General features: G+C 61.5%; 1 protein-coding gene across 1 annotated transcript; it reads right to left on the reverse strand.

The window, feature by feature from the left end:
• Positions 1–233: 233 nt before the first annotated feature.
• On the reverse strand, positions 234–16,278 carry UBA1 (ubiquitin like modifier activating enzyme 1). Its single transcript, XM_063182092.1, has 14 exons — positions 16,097–16,278; positions 15,043–15,208; positions 12,286–12,482; positions 10,744–10,808; positions 9,414–9,451; positions 8,995–9,152; positions 6,979–7,053; positions 6,209–6,398; positions 4,696–4,784; positions 4,507–4,599; positions 3,470–3,661; positions 2,484–2,585; positions 1,616–1,716; positions 234–539 (listed from the first exon to the last, which is right to left on the reverse strand). The coding sequence occupies exons 1-14, from the start codon at positions 16,205–16,207 to the stop codon at positions 404–406; spliced, it is 1,713 nt and encodes a 570-aa protein (XP_063038162.1). The 5' UTR covers positions 16,208–16,278; the 3' UTR covers positions 234–403.
• Positions 16,279–16,301: the final 23 nt, after the last annotated feature.

Raw genomic sequence — 16,301 nt, forward strand, 5'->3', positions numbered from 1 at the left:
CACCGCTGTCAAGTGCTGGCCATGCTGGTGGCACTGCGGGATCATTTGTCACCGCTGTCACATGCCAGCCACGGCAGTGCCACCATAGGGTCAATTGTCACTGCTGTCGCGTGCTGGCCATGCTGGTGGCACTGTTATCACATGCCAGCCACAGGAGTGCCACCATAGGGTCAATTGTCACCGCTGTCACATGCCAGCCGTGCCAGCACCACGTGACTCAGACACGCCCCCTTTTTGCCAAGGTCTATGTTTATTGGGCGGGGCCCTCGCCCCGCCCCCAGACCCCACCCCCACCCAGGGGGCGGGGCCGACACAACAACGACTATGGGAGAGGGGCGGGGCGTGACGGGGCGTGGCCTGTGCGGGGGGCGGGGCCGGGCGGAGGGGCGGGGCCGGGCGCCCCCTAGCGGATGGTGTAGCGCACGTAGGGCACCTCGATGTCGGCGTCGCTGTCGTCGTTGCAGCACAGCTCGAACACCAGCGCCTTGACGTGGCGGCCCAGCTTCTTCTTGGACACCCGCGTCACGATCTCTGTCATCCTGCGGGGACAGGGGACATGGGGGACATGGCAGGGACAGGGGGTGCAGCCTCTGTCATCCTGTGGGGACGTGGCAGGGACAGGGGGCACAGTCATCCTGCAGGGACAGGGGAGACATGGGGCTTGGTCTCTGTCATCCTTCAGGGACAGGGGACATGGCAGAGACATGGGGCATGGTCATTCTATGGGGACAGGGGACATGGCAGGGACAAGGGCCATGGTCATTCTATGGGGACAGGGGACATGGGGGACATGGCAGAGACAGGGGGCATGGCAGCCATCCCGGGGGGATAGGGGACATTGGGAACATTGCGGGGACAGGGGGCATGGCCTCTGTCATCCTGTGGGGACAGGGGACATTGCAGGGACATGGGGCATGGTCATCCTGTGGGGACAGGGGACATGGGGGACGTGGCAGAGACAGGGGGCATGGCAGGGACATGTGGCACGGCCATCCCGGGGGGATAGGGGACATTGGGAACATTGCAGGGACAGGGGGCATGGCCTCTGTCAGTCTGTGGGGACAGGGGACATGGCAGGGACATGGGGCATGGTCATCCTGGGGGGATAGGGGACATTGGGAACATTGCGGGGACAGGGGACATTGCAGGGACATGGGGCATGGTCATCCTGGGGGGATAGGGGACATTGGGAACATTGCGGGGACAGGGGACATTGCAGGGACATGGGGCATGGTCATCCTGGGGGGGCAGGGTGGGAGATGGGGTTTGGTCTCTGCCATCTTGCAGGGACAGGGGACATGGGGGACATGGCCTCTGTCATTCTGAGGGGACACGGGTTGTAGCACGGACATGGTCTCTTGTCAGCCTATGGCGACCGGGGGACACGGCAGGGACATGTGACACGGGTCATCCTTTGGGGACAGGAAGGGAGTGGCAGGGCACACACAGGGAGGGGACACAGCCACGCCCTGTCCCCACCCCTGGGACATGTCCCCCAACCACAGGCTGTGCCCTTCCTCCAACCCTGCCCTGGACCCCACCTGTGTCCCCAGTACCCAAATGTCCCCATGTCCCCCGTGTCCCTGGTATGTCCCAGTGTCCCCGGTGTCCCTACGGTTGGTCGTGGCGCTCGCGCAGCTTGGCGGCCGGCATGAAGAAGGAGTAGAGCATGGACACGCCCTGGGACAGCATGGTGATCTCCAGCCGGTGCTCCTTCTGTGGGGACATGGGGACAGGGCTCAGCAGGGCTTGGGGACAGTGGCCACCATGGGAACCCTGTGACCTTGGGGACATTGGCCACCATGGGGCACCCATGGGACCCACGTGGCCTTGGGGACATTGGCCACCACAGGGCTCAGTGGGGCTTGGGGACAGTGGCCACCACAGGGGTCAGTGGGGCTTGGGGACAGTGGCCACCACAGGGGTCAGTGGGGCTTGGGGACAGTGGCCACCACAGGGGTCAGTGGGGTTTGGGGACATCGGCCACCACAGGGGTCAGCGAGGCTTGGGGACAGTGGCCACCACAGGGGTCAGTGGGGTTCAGGGACATCGGCCACCACAGGGGTCAGCGAGGCTTGGGGACATCGGCCACCTTGGGGGTCAGTGGAGCTTGTGGACATTGGCCACCATGGGGCACCGACAGGAACCCCATGGCCTTGGGGACATTGGCCACCACAGGGCGCACCCATGGCCTTGGGGACATGGGCCACCACAGACAGGGGTCAGCAGGGTTCAGGGACATCGGCCACCATAGGAACCCTGCAACCTTGGGGACATGGGGACAGGGGTCATCGACCATCACAGGGGTCAGCAGGGTTTGGGGACATCGGCCACCACGGGAACCCTGCAGCCTTGGGGACATGGGCCACCACAGAGGATTGACCTTTCCCCATTTCCCAGCATTCCCCTCTTGGTTGGGGTCCCTCAGTTGTCCCCTGCCCCCCTCCCAGTCCCTCCCAGTCCCTCCCAGTCCCTCCCAGTACCTTGAAGTAGGCGAGGAACTGGCGCAGGGTCATCTCCTGCCCGTCGGGCTGCAGCCCCTGCACCTCGAACCGGTCCCACAGCGTCCACTCCACCTCGTAGTACTGGGGACACGGTGGGGACGGTCAGAGCCAGGGGGGGACCCCAAATCCCTTCTGGGAGTGTCCCCTGCCCTGCTGTGACCCCAAATCCCCTCTGGGAGTGACCCCTGCCCCACTGCGACCCCAAATCCTCTCTGGGAGTGTCCCCTGCCCCACTGTGACCCCAAATATTGTCTGGGAGGGAACTCCAGCCCCACTGTGACCCCAAATCCCCTCTGGGAGTGTCCCCTGCCCCACTGTGACCCCAAATCTCTGCTGGGAGTGTCCCCTGCCCCACTGCGACCCCAAATCCCCTCTGGGAGTGTCCCCTGCCCTGCTGTGACCCCAAATCCCCTCTGGGAGTGTCCCCTGCCCCACTGTGACCCCAAATCTCTGCTGGGAGTGTCCCCTGCCCTGCTGTGACCCCAAATCTCTGCTGGGAGTGTCCCCTGCCCCACTGCGACCCCAAATATTGTCTGGGAGGGAACTCCAGCCCCACTGTGACCCCAAATCCTCTCTGGAAGTGACCCCCAGCCCCACTGTGACCCCAAATCCTCTCTCCCCACACCCCCCAGCCCCATTGCGACTCCAAATCCCCTCTGGGAGTGACCCCAGCCCCACTGTGACCCCAAATCCCCTCTCCCCACACCCCCCAGCCCCACTGTGACCCCAAATCTTGTCCTGAAGGGACTCCCAGCCCCACTGCCACCCCAAATGCCCTTTGGGAGTGACCCCCAGCCCCACTGTGACCCCAAATGCCCTTTGGGAGTGACCCCCAGCCCCACTGCAACTCCAAACCCCCTCTGGATGTGATTCCTGCCCCACAGGACCCCAAACCCCCTCTCCCTGCACCTCCCAGCCACCCCAAACCCGCCGTGCCCTCGCCCCCCGGCCCTGGCAGTGCCCACCTTGTTGCGGGGGCAGGCGAGGGGCTCGGAGAAGCCCACGAAGGGCAGTGCCAGGTTGAGGAAGGCGTTTTTGTAGGAGCTCAGCCGGCGGTGCCCCTGCACCAGCTTGAAGAGCTCCAGGCACGCCAGGCCCACCACGGCCGCCGTGGTGGTGGCGATGGCCGGGATGATCTTCCCTGCGATCAGTTTGCTCTGGGGGAGAGACACAAAAAAAAAAAAAAAACAAAACAAAAAACGGATTTAGGGTTTGGGGGATGGCCCCAAAAATCAGGCTGAGGGATTCACAGAATCCCCACAGCCCCACTGTGGGGTCCATATGGGGTCTGTGTGTGCCCCACACATTACAGAATAATCACTGGAATATTCCAAAGCACACCCAGCACCCATAACAGCCCCATAGCACCCACAACAGCCCCATAGCACCCTTGACACCCCAACAATCCCCCCAGACCCTCCCCCAGTGTGGTATTAGCAGCCCCCCAGTGCCTCCCAGTGCCCCCAATGCTCCCAACCCCTCAACCAGGGCGACATTAGCAGCCCCCCCAGCACTCCCAGTGCCTCCCAGTATCCCCAGTGCTCCCAGCTTCTCATCTGGAGTGACACTGCTGCCCTGCCCAGTGTCCCCCCAGTATCCTCCAGTCCCTCCCCAGTGCTCCCCCAGTGCTCCCAGTATCCCACAGTCCCTCTCCAGTGCTCCCTCAATATCCTCCAGCCCCTCCCCAGTGCTCCCTGTATCCCCCAGTGTCCCCCAGTATCCCCCAGCTCTTCCCCAGTGCTCCCCCAATGCCCCCATAGTGTCCCCCAGTATCCTCCACCCCCTTCCCAGTGCTCCCAGTATCCCCCAGTGCCTCCCCAGTATCCCCCAGTGCTCCCCCAGTCCCTCCCAAGTGCTCTCCCAGTATCTCCCAGCCCCTTCCCGTTGCTCCCAGTATCCCCCAGTGCTCCCAGTGCTCCCCCAGTCCCTCCCAAGTGCTCTCCCAGTGCCCCCCAGCCCCTTCCCAGTGCTCCCAGTATCCCCCAGTGCTCCCAGTGCCCACCTTGTGGCGGTCGGCCGGGGGGATGTCGTAGTTCTCCGCCCGCAGGTTGGAGGCGGCCACGATGAAATCCATGTGGAAATTGGTGTCATCGTCCTGGGGACAGCCAGGGGTGGGTGAGGGTGGGCAGGGGGCACCCAGGGGTGGCTGGGGGGCACCCATGGGGGCAGCACCCATGGGGGCAGCACCCACCTTCTCAAAGTCGATGGGGAACATCCGGAACCCCGGGAGCTCCGCGGGGCTGGGCAGCGACGCCCTCAGCTCCTCCAGGCGCCCGTCATCTGTGGGGAGAGAGGGGGACACGTGGGACCCCTGGCACCTCCTGGCACCCGTGGGACCCCCTGGCACCCCCATGGCACCTGTGGGACTCCCTTGGCACCCCCACAGCATCTTGTGGGACTCCCCTAACACCCCACGGTACCTGTGGGACCCCCCCAGTCCCTCACCCACAGTGGCACTGCCAGGACCCCAGTAGCCCCAGTGGCCCCAGCCTGTGCCCAGTGTGGCGTTGGCAGCTCTCCAGCGCTCCCAGCCCCTCACCCAGTGCCCCCAGCCCCTCTCCCAGTACCCCCCCAGTTCTCCTAGTCCCCCCCAGTGCCATACCCAGTGCTGCGCTGGCGCTCTGCAGCTCCTGTCCCAATGCCCCCAGTGCCCCCCATGCCGTACCCAGCGCAGCGCTGGCACTCTGCAGCTCCTGTCCCAGTGCCCCCAGCCCCTCTCCCAGTGCCCCCAGTGCCCCAGCCCCTCTCCCAGTACCCCCAGTGCCATACCCAGCGCGGCGCTGGCACTCTGCAGCTCCTGTCCCAATGCCCCCCAGTGCCCCCAGCCCCTCTCCCAGTGTCCCCAGTGCCCCCATCCTGTACCCAGGGCAGCACTGGCGCTCTGCAGCTCCTGGTCCAGTTACCCCCAGCCCCTCTCCCAGTGCCCCCCATGCTGTACCCAGGGCAGCACTGGCACTCTGCAGCCCCTGTCCCCAGTGCCCCCCAGTTACCTCCAGCCCCTCTCCCAGTGCCCCTGGTGCCCCCCACGCCGTACCCAGCGCGGCGCTGGCACTCTGCAGCCCCTGTCCCAGTGCCCCCAGTTACCTCCAGCCCCTCTCCCAGTGCCCCTGGTGCCCCCCACGCCGTACTCAGCGCGGCGCTGGCGCTCTGCAGCTCCTGTCCCAGTGCCCCCAGCCCCTCTCCCAGTGCCCCCAGTGCTCCAGCCCCTCTCCCAGTGCCCCCAGTGCCCCCCGTGCCGTACCCAGCGCGGTGCTGGCGCTCTGCAGCTCCTGTCCCAGTGCCCCCAGTTACCTCCAGCCCCTCTCCCAGTGCCCCTGGTGCCCCCCACGCCGTACCCAGCACGGCGCTGGCGCTCTGCAGCCCCTATCCCAGTTCCCCCAGTGACCCCAGCCCCTCTCCCAGTGCCCCCCAGTAACCCCAGCCCCTCTCCCAGTGCCCCCCATGCCATACCCAGCGCGGTGCTGGCGCTCTGCAGCCCCTGTCCCAGTGCCCCCAGTTACCCCCAGCCCCTCTCCCAGTGCCCCCCGTGCCGTACCCAGCGTGGTGCTGGCACTCTACAGCTCCTGTCCCAGTGCCCCCAGCCCCTCTCCCAGTGCCCCCCGTGCCGTACCCAGGGCAGCACTGGCACTCTGCAGCCCCTGTCCCAGTGCCCCCAGTTACCCCCAGCCCCTCTCCCAGTGCCCCCAGTGCCCCCCGTGCCATACCCAGGGCAGCACTGGCGCTCTGCAGCTCCTGGTCGGACACGTGGATGCGCACGCCGGCCTTGGGCGCGAACGGGGGCACCCGCACGTGCCGCACCAGCTCTGCCACGGCCGCCCGGTCCCGCGAGCCCGCGATGCCGTAGCTCTGCGCAAACAGGTTCGCCGCCGCCACCACGTAGTCCAGGTGCAGGGGCTGCAGGGCACAGGTGGCACCCAAAGTGGCACGGGGGGCACCCAGAGGGGCACGGGGGCACCCACAGGGCACAGGTGGCACTTGGAAGGGCAGAGGTGGCACCCACGGGGAGCAGGTGGCATTCAGAAGGGCAGAGGTGGCATCATGGGGCAGAGGTGGCGCCCACAGGGGCATGGGTAGCACCCACGGGGGCACAGGGGGCACCCATGGTACAGGGGCTGCAGGACATGGGGCACATGTGGCACCCAAAGGGACACAGGGGGCACCTAGAGGGGCACGGAGGGCACCCAGAGAGGTGAGGATTGGAACCTAGGGGGCATGGCGGGCACTCAGAGGGACAATGGTGGCACCCATGGGAGACAGGTGGCACTCAGAAGGGAAAAGGTGTCACCCACAGGGCAGGGGTGGCACCCAGAGGGGCACAGATGGCACCCAAAAACTGGAACCCGACAATGACCGACAATTCCCAAAAATGATTTTTGGGACCGTGGGCCCAAAGGGTGGCACAGGTGGCACTGCCCCTCCCCCACAGGTGGCACAGGTGGCACTGCCCCTCCCCCCCCCGGGTGACCCCACTCACGTTGTCGGGGTCGAACACGAGCGGGTGGGGGCAGCGCTTGGGCCCCGACCAGAACAGGGTGCCCGAGTTCGTTTTCTGCAAGGGAGAAAGAAATCAGAGTTAATGAGATCATTAATTGAGATTAATGAGCTATTAATTGGAGTTAATGAGCCAATTTAGGTAACAATGTATTAATTTTATATTAATAATGTTTAGGTAACAATGTATTAATTACGTTAATAAGGTAATCAAGGGGTGCTCCCCTATTCTCCTGGCAGATATTGGGGTAAATGAAGTGATTAATAGGGTTAACAAGGTAATTAATTGGCAGGTGTTGGGGTAAATGAAGGAATGGGGGTAAATGAAGTAATTAATGGGGTTAATGTGGTAATTAATCCAATTAATTAAATTAACAAGGCAACGAAGGCTCTGCCACCTGTTCTGGGAGAAGTTGTGCAGCAGCTGGCAGATATTGGAGTAAATGAAGTAACTAACGAGGTTACTGCAGTTATTAATTGGGGCTAACAATGTAATTAACTGGGTTAATGAGTTAATTAAGGGACTCCCACCTGTCCTGGGGGGAATTTGTGCAGCAGCTGGTGGCTGTTGGGGTAAATGAGTAATTGATTGGGGTAAATGAGATAACTGATGGGATTAATGGGTAATTAATCTGGGCTAAAAATGTAATTACTTAAATTAACAAGTTAATTAAGTCCCACCTGTCCTGGGGGGAAGTTGTGCAGCAGCTGGCGGATGTTGGGGTGAATGTGGTTGGGGTAAATGAAGAAATGGGGGTAAATAGGGTAACTAATAGGGTTAATAGCATCATTAATCCAGGCTAACGAGGTAATTAACCAGACTAATGAGATAATTAACAGGTGCCCACCTGTCTCGAGGGGAAGGTTGTGCAGGAGCTGGCAGATATTGGGGTAAATAAGGTAGGAGTAAATGAAGCAATGGGGGTAAATAAGGTAACTAGTAGAGTTAATATGGTAATTAATCTGGGCTAGTGAGGTAATTAATTAAATAAGGAGCTAATGAAGCTCTCCCACCTGTCCCAGGGGGAAGTTGTGCAGCAGTGAGCAGATGTCAGGGTAAAAGTGGTTGGGTAAATGAAGCAATGGGGGTAAATAGGGTAACTAATGGGTTAATAGGGAAATTAATTAGGGTGAATGATGTAATTAATTATATTAACAAGTTAATGAAGCTCTCCCACCTTTCCCAGGGGGAAGTTGTGCAGCAGCTGGCGGATGTTGGGGTAAATGCGGTTGGGGTAAAGGAAGTAATGGAGGTAAACAGGATAACTAATGGGGTTAATAGCATCATTAATCCAGGCTAACGAGATAATTAACCAGGCTAATGAGATAATTAACAGGTGCCCACCTGTCGCAGGGGGGAGGTTGTGCAGGAGCTGGCAGATATTGGGGTAAATAAGGTAGGAATAAATGAAGCAATGGGGGTAAATAAGGTAACTAGTAGAGCTAATACGGTAATTAATCTGGGCTAGTGAGGTAATTAATTAAATAAGGAGTTAATGAAGCTCTCCCACCTGTCCTGGAGGGAAGTTGTGCAGCAGTGGGCAGATGTCAGGGTAAAAGTGGTTGGGGTAAATGAAGCAATGGGGGTAAATAGGGTAACTAATGGGGTTAATAGGGAAATTAATTAGGGTGAATGATGTAATTAATTATATTAACAAGTTAATGAAGCTCTCCCACCTTTCCCAGGGGGAAGTTGTGCAGCAGCTGGCGGATGTTGGGGTAAATGCGGTTGGGGTAAAGGAAGTAATGGAGGTAAACAGGATAACTAATGGGGTTAATAGCATCATTAATCCAGGCTAACGAGATAATTAACCAGGCTAATGAGATAATTATCAGGTGCCCACCTGTCCCGAGGGGGAGGTTGTGCAGGAGCTGGCAGATATTGGGGTAAATAAGGTAGGAGTAAATGAAGCAACGGGGGTAAATAAGGTAACTAATGGAATTAATAGCGTCACTAATCCGGGCTAATGAGGTAATTAATTAATTATGCGGTGCCCACCTGTCCCGGGGGGAAGTTGTGCAGCAGCTGGCGGATGTTGTTGCTGTACTGGCGGTGCCAGTGCCGGCAGGCCCAGGCCACGCAGTCGGGCCAGGCGTGGGGCCGGTCGCTGACCAGGCTGCGCTGCACGGCCTCCAGCACCTCCAGCGGCTGCGTGCCTGCCAGGCGGAGGGTCCGCTCCAGGAACTTGGGGTCCCTGCGGGGAAAATGGGGTGCAGGGGGTGACAATGGGTCACAGGGGTGCCTGCCAGGCGGAGGGTCCGCTCCAGGAACTTGGGGTCCCTGCGGGGAAAATGGGGTGCAGGGGGGTGACAATGGGTCACAGGGGTGCCTGCAAGGCGCAGGGTCCGCTCCAGGAACTTGGGGTCCCTGGGGGGAGAATTAGGGGTGCAGGGGGTGACAATGGGTCACAGGGGTGCCCGCCAGGCGCAGGGTCCGCTCCAGGAACTTGGGGTCCCTGGGGGGAGAATTAGGGGTGCAGGGGGTGACAATGGGTCACAGGGGTGCCTGCAAGGCGCAGGGTCCGCTCCAGGAACTTGGGGTCCCTGGGGGAAAAAATGGGGTGCAGGGGGTCACAGGGGGTGACAATGGGTGACAGCGGTGCCCGCCAGGCGCAGCGTGCGCTCCAGGAACTTGGGGTCCCTGGGGGGGAAATGGGTCACAGGGGGTGACAATGGGTCACAGGGTGCGCTCCAGGAACTTGGGGTCCCTGCAGGGAAAAGAGGGGGGTACAGGGGGTCACAGGGGTCCCTGGGGGAGAAAATGGGGTGCAGGGGGTGACAATGGGTCACGGGTGCCCGCCAGGTGCAGGGTCCACTCCAGGAACTTGGGGTCCCTGGGGGGGGAAAAGGGGGTGCAGGGGGTGACAATGGGTCACAGGGGTGCCTGCAAGGCACAGGGTCCGCTCCAGGAACTTGGGGTCCCTGGGGGGAAAAGGGGGTGCAGGGGGTGACAATGGGTCACAGGGTGCGCTCCAGGAGCTTGGGGTCCCTGGGTGGAAAAATGGGGTGCAGGGGGTCACAGGGGTGGCTGGGGGGAAAGGGGGTGCAGGGGTTAGGGGGGGTCACAGGGGTTCCCGCCAGGTGCAGGGTCTGCTCAAGGAACTTGGGGTCCCTGGGGGAAAAGGGGGTGCAGGGGGTGACAATGGGTTTAGGGGTATGCTCCAGGAATTTGGGGTCCCTGGGGATAAAAGGGGGTGGCAATGGGTCACAGGGGGTTAGGGGTGTCACAGGATCTGCTCCAGGAACTTGGGGTCCCTGGGGGAAAAAGGGGGTACAGGGGGTTATGGGGGGGTCAAAAGGTGCAGGGTCCACTCCAGGATATTGGGGTCCCTGGGGAAAAACGGGGTGCAGGGGGTGACAATGGGTTAAGGGGTACGCTCCAGGAACTTGGGGTCCCTGGGGGGAGAAATGGGGTGAGAATGGACACAGGGGTTATGGGGGTACAGGGGTAATGGGTGTGCTCCAGGAACTTGGGGTCCCTGGGGAAAACGGGGTACAGAGGGTTATGGGGGTTCAGGGGGTTCAGGGTCCCCTCCAGGACTTTGGGGTCCCCGGGGAAAAGGGGTGCAGGGCATTATGGAAACCCCAAAGGGGCGAATTTGGGGTCTCCAGGGAAAAGGAGTGGAGAGTTAAGGGGGATCTCAATGAGGCACAGGGTCCACTCCAGGGATTTGGGGTCCTTGGGGGATTCCTGTGGCATTTGGGGGGGCTCCATTGGGATTTGGGGTGCCCGCCCCCCCACACTCACATCAGGTACTGGTTCACGTTCTCGGCCGGCTGCTTGAAGAGCCCCTCGAACTCATCACGCGCCCACTGCAACAATGGGGGGTCACTGGGGGGGAACTGGCACCGGGGGCACCCCAAAACGGGCACTGCAGTGCACAGCACACCCCAAAACAGGAACTGCAGTGCCCAGCACACCCCGAAACGGGCACTGCAGTGCCCAGCACACCCCGAAACGGGCACTGCAGTGCCCAGCACACCCCAAAACGGGCACTGCAGTGCCCAGCACACCCCAAAACAGGAACTGCAGTGCCCAGCACACCCCAAAACGGGAACTGCATGCCCAGGAAATCTCCAAACCAGAACCCAGTGTCTCCAAACCAAAACCCCCCAAAATGGGGAGTCAAGTGTCCAGACCCCCCCAAAAATAAGGAGTGCAGTGTCCACACCCCCAGAACCAGAACCCAGGGTCCAGAACCCCCCAAACCAGGGAACTGTGCGTCTGGGATGCCCCAAAACCACAACCCTTGTGTCCAGGACCCCCCAAAACATGCACTTCAGTGTCCAGGACCCCCAAAACCAGGGAACACCGAGTCTGGGATCCCCTCAAATGGGACCCCAGTATCCAGGACACCCCCTAAACCACAGCCCTATTGTTCAGAACCCCTAAACCAGAACCCAGAACCCCCAAAACCACAGCACCCAGTGTCCAAGACCCCCAAAAACAACTCCAGTGTCCAGGACCCCCCAAACCACAACCCCAGATCTAGAACGCCCCAAAGCAGCAAACCCAGAGTCTGGGATGCCCCAAAACAGAACCCCAGTGTCCAGGACCCCCCAAAGAACAACCCTGGTGTCCAGACCACCCCAAAATGTGCACTTCAGTGTCCAGGACCCCCAAAACCAGGGAATAAGGAGTCTGGGATCCCCCAAACTGGGACCTCAGTGTCTAGGACACCCCATAAACCACAACCCCAGTGTTCAGAACCCCTAAACCAGAAGCCAGGACCCCCAAAAACCACAGAACCCAGTGTCCAAGACCCCCCAAAAACAACAACTCCAGTGTCCAGGACCCCCCAAACCACAACCCCAGATCTAGAACCCCCCAAAGCAGCAAACCCAGAGTCTGGGATGGCCCAAAACAAAACCCCAGTGTCCAGGACCCCCCAGAACATGCACTTCAGTGTCCAGGACCCCCAAAATCAGGGAACACTGAGTCTGGGATCCCCTCAAATGGGACCCCAGTATCCAGGACACTCCCTAAACCACAGCCCTATTGTTCAGAACCCCCAAACCAGAAGCCAGGACCCCCAAAACCACAGAACCCAGTGTCCAAGACCCCCAAAAACAACAACTCCAGCGTCCAAGACCCCCCCAAACCACAAGCCCAGATCTAGAACCCCCCCAAACCACGGAACCCAGAGTCTGGGATGCCCCCAAAACAAGACCCCTGTGCTCTCCAGCACCCCTCAAACACCACACAACCATCTGGAAACCCCCCCAAAAAAAAAACCCAGCTGGGCCCCCCCCAGGTGCCCCCCACAGCCGTGGGCACACCTGGACGCACCTGCAGCGTGTGCTCGATGGCGTTGGGGAAGTTCTTGAGGGTGCAGATGGGAATGGCCTTCTCGGGGGGGTCCTGGCTGGAGCTGTAGGACTCGCTCAGGAACGGGATCACCACCTGCACGTTGCCCTTGGTGCCCAACGTGCCCGACTCCAGCAGCGGCTTCCGGTAATAAACGCAGCGCCGGTCCATGTACAGCCCTGCCCGGGGGTGTGGGGCAGTTATGGGGCAGCCCAGGGGCTGTGGGGCAGTTATGGGGCACGGCCAGGGGCTGTGGGGCAGTTATGGGGCATCCCAGGGGGTGTGGGGCAGTTATGGGGCAGCCCAGGGGCTGTGGGGCAGTTATGGGGCAGCCCAGGGGCTGTGGGGCAGTTATGGGGCAGCCCAGGGGCTGTGGGGCAGTTATGGGGCACGGCCAGGGGCTGTGGGGCAGTTATGGGGCAGCCCAGGGGCTGTGGGGCAGTTATGGGGCACGGCCAGGGGCAGTGGGGCAGTTATGGGGCATGGCCCAGGGGCTGTGGGGCAGTTATGGGGCAGCCCAAGGGGTGTGGGGCAGTTATGGGGCACGGCCCAGGGGGCGTGGGGCAGTTATGGGGCACGGCCAGGGGTTGTGGGGCAGTTATGGGGCAGCCCAGGGGCTGTGGGGCAGTTATGGGGCACGGCCAGGGGCTGTGGGGCAGTTATGGGGCAGCCCAGGGGCTGTGGGGCAGTTATGGGGCACGGCCAGGGGCAGTGGGGCAGTTATGGGGCAGCCCAAGGGGTGTGGGGCAGTCATGGGGCAGCCCAGGGGCTGTGGGGCAGTCATGGGGCACGGCCCAGGGGGTGTGGGGCAGTTATGGGGCACGGCCAGGGGCTGTGGGGCAGTCATGGGGCACGGCCCAGGGGGTGTGGGGCAGTTATGGGGCACGGCCAGGGGCAGTGGGGCAGTTATGGGGCAGCCCAGGGGCTGTGGGGCAGTTATGGGGCAGCCCAGGGGCTGTGGGGCAGTTATGGGGCATCCCAGGGGGTGTGGGGCAGTTATGGGGCAGCCCAGGGGCTGTGGGGCAGTTATGGGGCAGCCCAGGGGCTGTGGGGCAGTTATGGGGCATGGCCAGGGGCTGTGGGGCAGTTATGGGGCACGGCCAGGGGCAGTGGGGCAGTTATGGGGCAGCCCAGGGGCTGTGGGGCAGTTCTGGGGCACGGCCAGGGGCAGTGGGGCAGTTATGGGGCAGCCCAGGGGCTGTGGGGCAGTTATGGGGCAGCCCAGGGGCTGTGGGGCAGTTATGGGGCAGCCCAAGGGGTGTTGGGCAGTTCTGGGGCACGGCCAGGGGCTGTGGGGCAGTTCTGGGGCACGGCCAGGGGCTGTGGAGCAGTTATGGGGCACGGCCAGGGGGTGTGGGGCAGTTATGGGGCAGCCCAGGGGGTGTGGGGCAGTTCTGGGGCACGGCCAGGGGCTGTGGGGCAGTTATGGGGCATGGCCCAGGGGGTGTGGGGCAGTTATGGGGCAGCTCAGGGGGTGTGGGGCAGTTATGGGGCACGGCCCAGGGGGTGTGGGGCAGTTATGGGGCAGCCCAGGGGGTGTGGGGCAGTTATGGGGCATGGCCCAGGGGCTGTGGGGCAGTTATGGGGCAGCCCAGGGGCTGTGGGGCAGTTATGGGGCATCCCAGGGGGTGTGGGGCAGTTATGGGGCAGCCCAGGGGGTGTGGGGCAGTTATGGGGCATGGCCCAGGGGCTGTGGGGCAGTTATGGGGCAGCCCAGGGGATGTGGGGCAGTTATGGGGCATGGCCCAGGGGCTGTGGGGCAGTTATGGGGCAGCCCAGGGGATGTGGGGCAGTTATGGGGCACGGCCAGGGGCTGTGGGGCAGTTATGGGGCACGGCCAGGGGTTGTGGGGCAGCCCAGGGGCTGTGGGGCAGTTATGGGGCAGCCCAGGGGGTGTGGGGCAGTTATGGGGCATGGCCCAGGGGCTGTGGGGCAGTTATGGGGCACGGCCAGGGGGTGTGGGGCAGTTATGGGGCACGGCCAGGGGGTGTGGGGCAGTTATGGGGCAGCCCAAGGGGTGTGGGGCAGTTATGGGGCAAGGCCAGGGGCTGTGGGGCATCCCAGGGGGTACAGGGCACCCTCACGGCCTATGGGGTACCCCCAGACATGGGACACCCCACAGTACACGCTGTCTAAGATCTCTGGGGGTTATGGGGCACCCCAGAAGTTATAGGGGACCCAGATATGGGGCACCCCCAAACATGGGGCATTTTCTAATTTCGGGCACTCCCAGGGCTACGAGGGACCTGGGGCACAAGCAGGGGCTATGGGGCAGCCCCACAAGGGTCTCCATACCCCTCAAGTGTCCCCATAACCCCCCCAAGAATCCCCATGGACACTTAAGGGTCCCCATAGCCCCCCAAGAATCCCTATAGCCCCCCAAGAGTCCCCAGAGCACCCCAAGGGGGGACCCCCAAAGGGTCCCATAGCCCTCCAAGAATCCCTACAGAACCCCAAGGGTCCCCATAGCCCCCCAAGAATCCCTATAGACACCCAAGAGTCCCCAGAACACCCCAAGGGGGACCCCCAAAGGGTCCCCATAGCCCCCCCCAAGAATCCCCATGGACACTCAAGGGTCCCCATAGCCCCCCAAGAATCCCTATAGACCTCCAAGAATCCCCATGGACACTCAAGGGTCCCCATAGCCCCCCCAAGGGTCCCAATAGCCCCCAAGGGGAATCCCCAAAGGTCCCCCCAGCCCCCCAGGGGTCTCGGTGGCCCCCAGCCCCCCGCGCTCACGCGCGTCCACGTTGTCCAGCGCGTTGGCCACGCCGTCCAGCCCCTCGAAGAAGTCGTCGTCGTAGACGCGCTCGGTGTCGGGGCCCACGCGGTCGGTGCGGCTGCTGACGCGCAGCGCCGGGTTCATCTCCCGCGCCGCCGCCGCCGCCCGCTCCGACTTCAGCTTCTGTGGGTGGGGACAGCGGGGAGGTGAGCCACGCCCCTCGGGACACGCCCTGCTGGGCCACGCCCCTTTCCTAAGGCGTTGACGCATCTCAGAAGTTCAATTGGTGATGCTGGCCAAGAAACTCAATCGGTGACATTGGTCAAGAAACTCAACTGTTGATGCTGAGCACAAAGTTCAATTGTTGATGTTGGCCAAGAAACTCAACTGTTGATGCTGAGCACAAAATTCAATTGTTGATGTTGGCCAAGAAACTCAACTGTTGATGCTGAGCACAAAATTCAATTGTTGATGTTGGCCAAGAAACTCAACTGTTTATGTTGAGCACAAAATTCAATTGTTGATGTTGGCCAAGAAACTCAACCGTTGGTGTTGGCCAACAACTCAACTACTGGCACTGAGTACAAAACTGAATTGTTGACAATGGCCAAGAAACTCAACTGCTGACGTTGAGTACAAAAGTGTAATTGATATTAATCGAAAAACCAATTGTTGACGTTGACCAAAGAAACTCAATCGGTGGCATTGGCCAAGAAACTCAACCGTTAATGTTGAGCACAAAACTTGATCATTAATATTGGCCAAGAAACTTATGAGCACAAAACTCAACTGGTAACACTGGCCAAGAAACTCAACTGTTGATGTTGACCAAGAAACTCTGAAGGTGACATTGGCCAAGAAATGCAACTGTCGATGTTGAGCACGAAACTCAACCACTGGTGTTGACCAAGAAACTCAACTGTTGACCTTGGCCAACTCAATGGCAGCATCTTAAGGGTGGCCACCCAACTCCCCCTGGCTCTGCCCCTCATCGTCTCCTCAACTCCTCCCTCCCCACTTGGCGTAGCCAACCCAACGTTGGCCAACCCTCGGGTCACCCCCAGCCCTCACCGTGACGTCCCACGGCCGGAAGAGGAACTGGCGGTTGAGGTTGGACTTCTCGATGGTGTCCATGTCGGTGACGGTGACGCTGCCCTCGGGGCCGCAGCCCAGGCCCACCATGGCGAAGTTCTTGAGCAGCTCGCAGCCGATGGCCCCCGCCCCCACCTGCCGGGGACACGTGGGGACACGTGGGGACAGAGCACGGGGTGGCTCA

The sequence above is a fragment of the Melospiza melodia genome, unplaced genomic scaffold, assembly GCF_035770615.1.
Source record: "Melospiza melodia melodia isolate bMelMel2 unplaced genomic scaffold, bMelMel2.pri scaffold_149, whole genome shotgun sequence".
Lineage (NCBI taxonomy): Eukaryota > Metazoa > Chordata > Aves > Passeriformes > Passerellidae > Melospiza > Melospiza melodia.

What these genes read in the sequence shown, in the direction of transcription:
- UBA1 (XM_063182092.1), bottom strand. Translation starts at nt 16,207, where the DNA reads ATGGTGGGCCTGGGCTGCGGCCCCGAGGGCAGCGTCACCGTCACCGAC. An exon ending in AACGTGAACCAGTACCTGAT is followed by an intron (nt 9,452 to 10,743) that starts GTGAGTGTGGGG and finishes TTCTCCCCCCAG; the next exon opens with GGACCCCAAGTTCCTGGAGC. An exon ending in ACAACTTCCCCCCGGGACAG is followed by an intron (nt 7,054 to 8,994) that starts GTGGGCACCGCA and finishes TCTCCCTTGCAG; the next exon opens with AAAACGAACTCGGGCACCCT.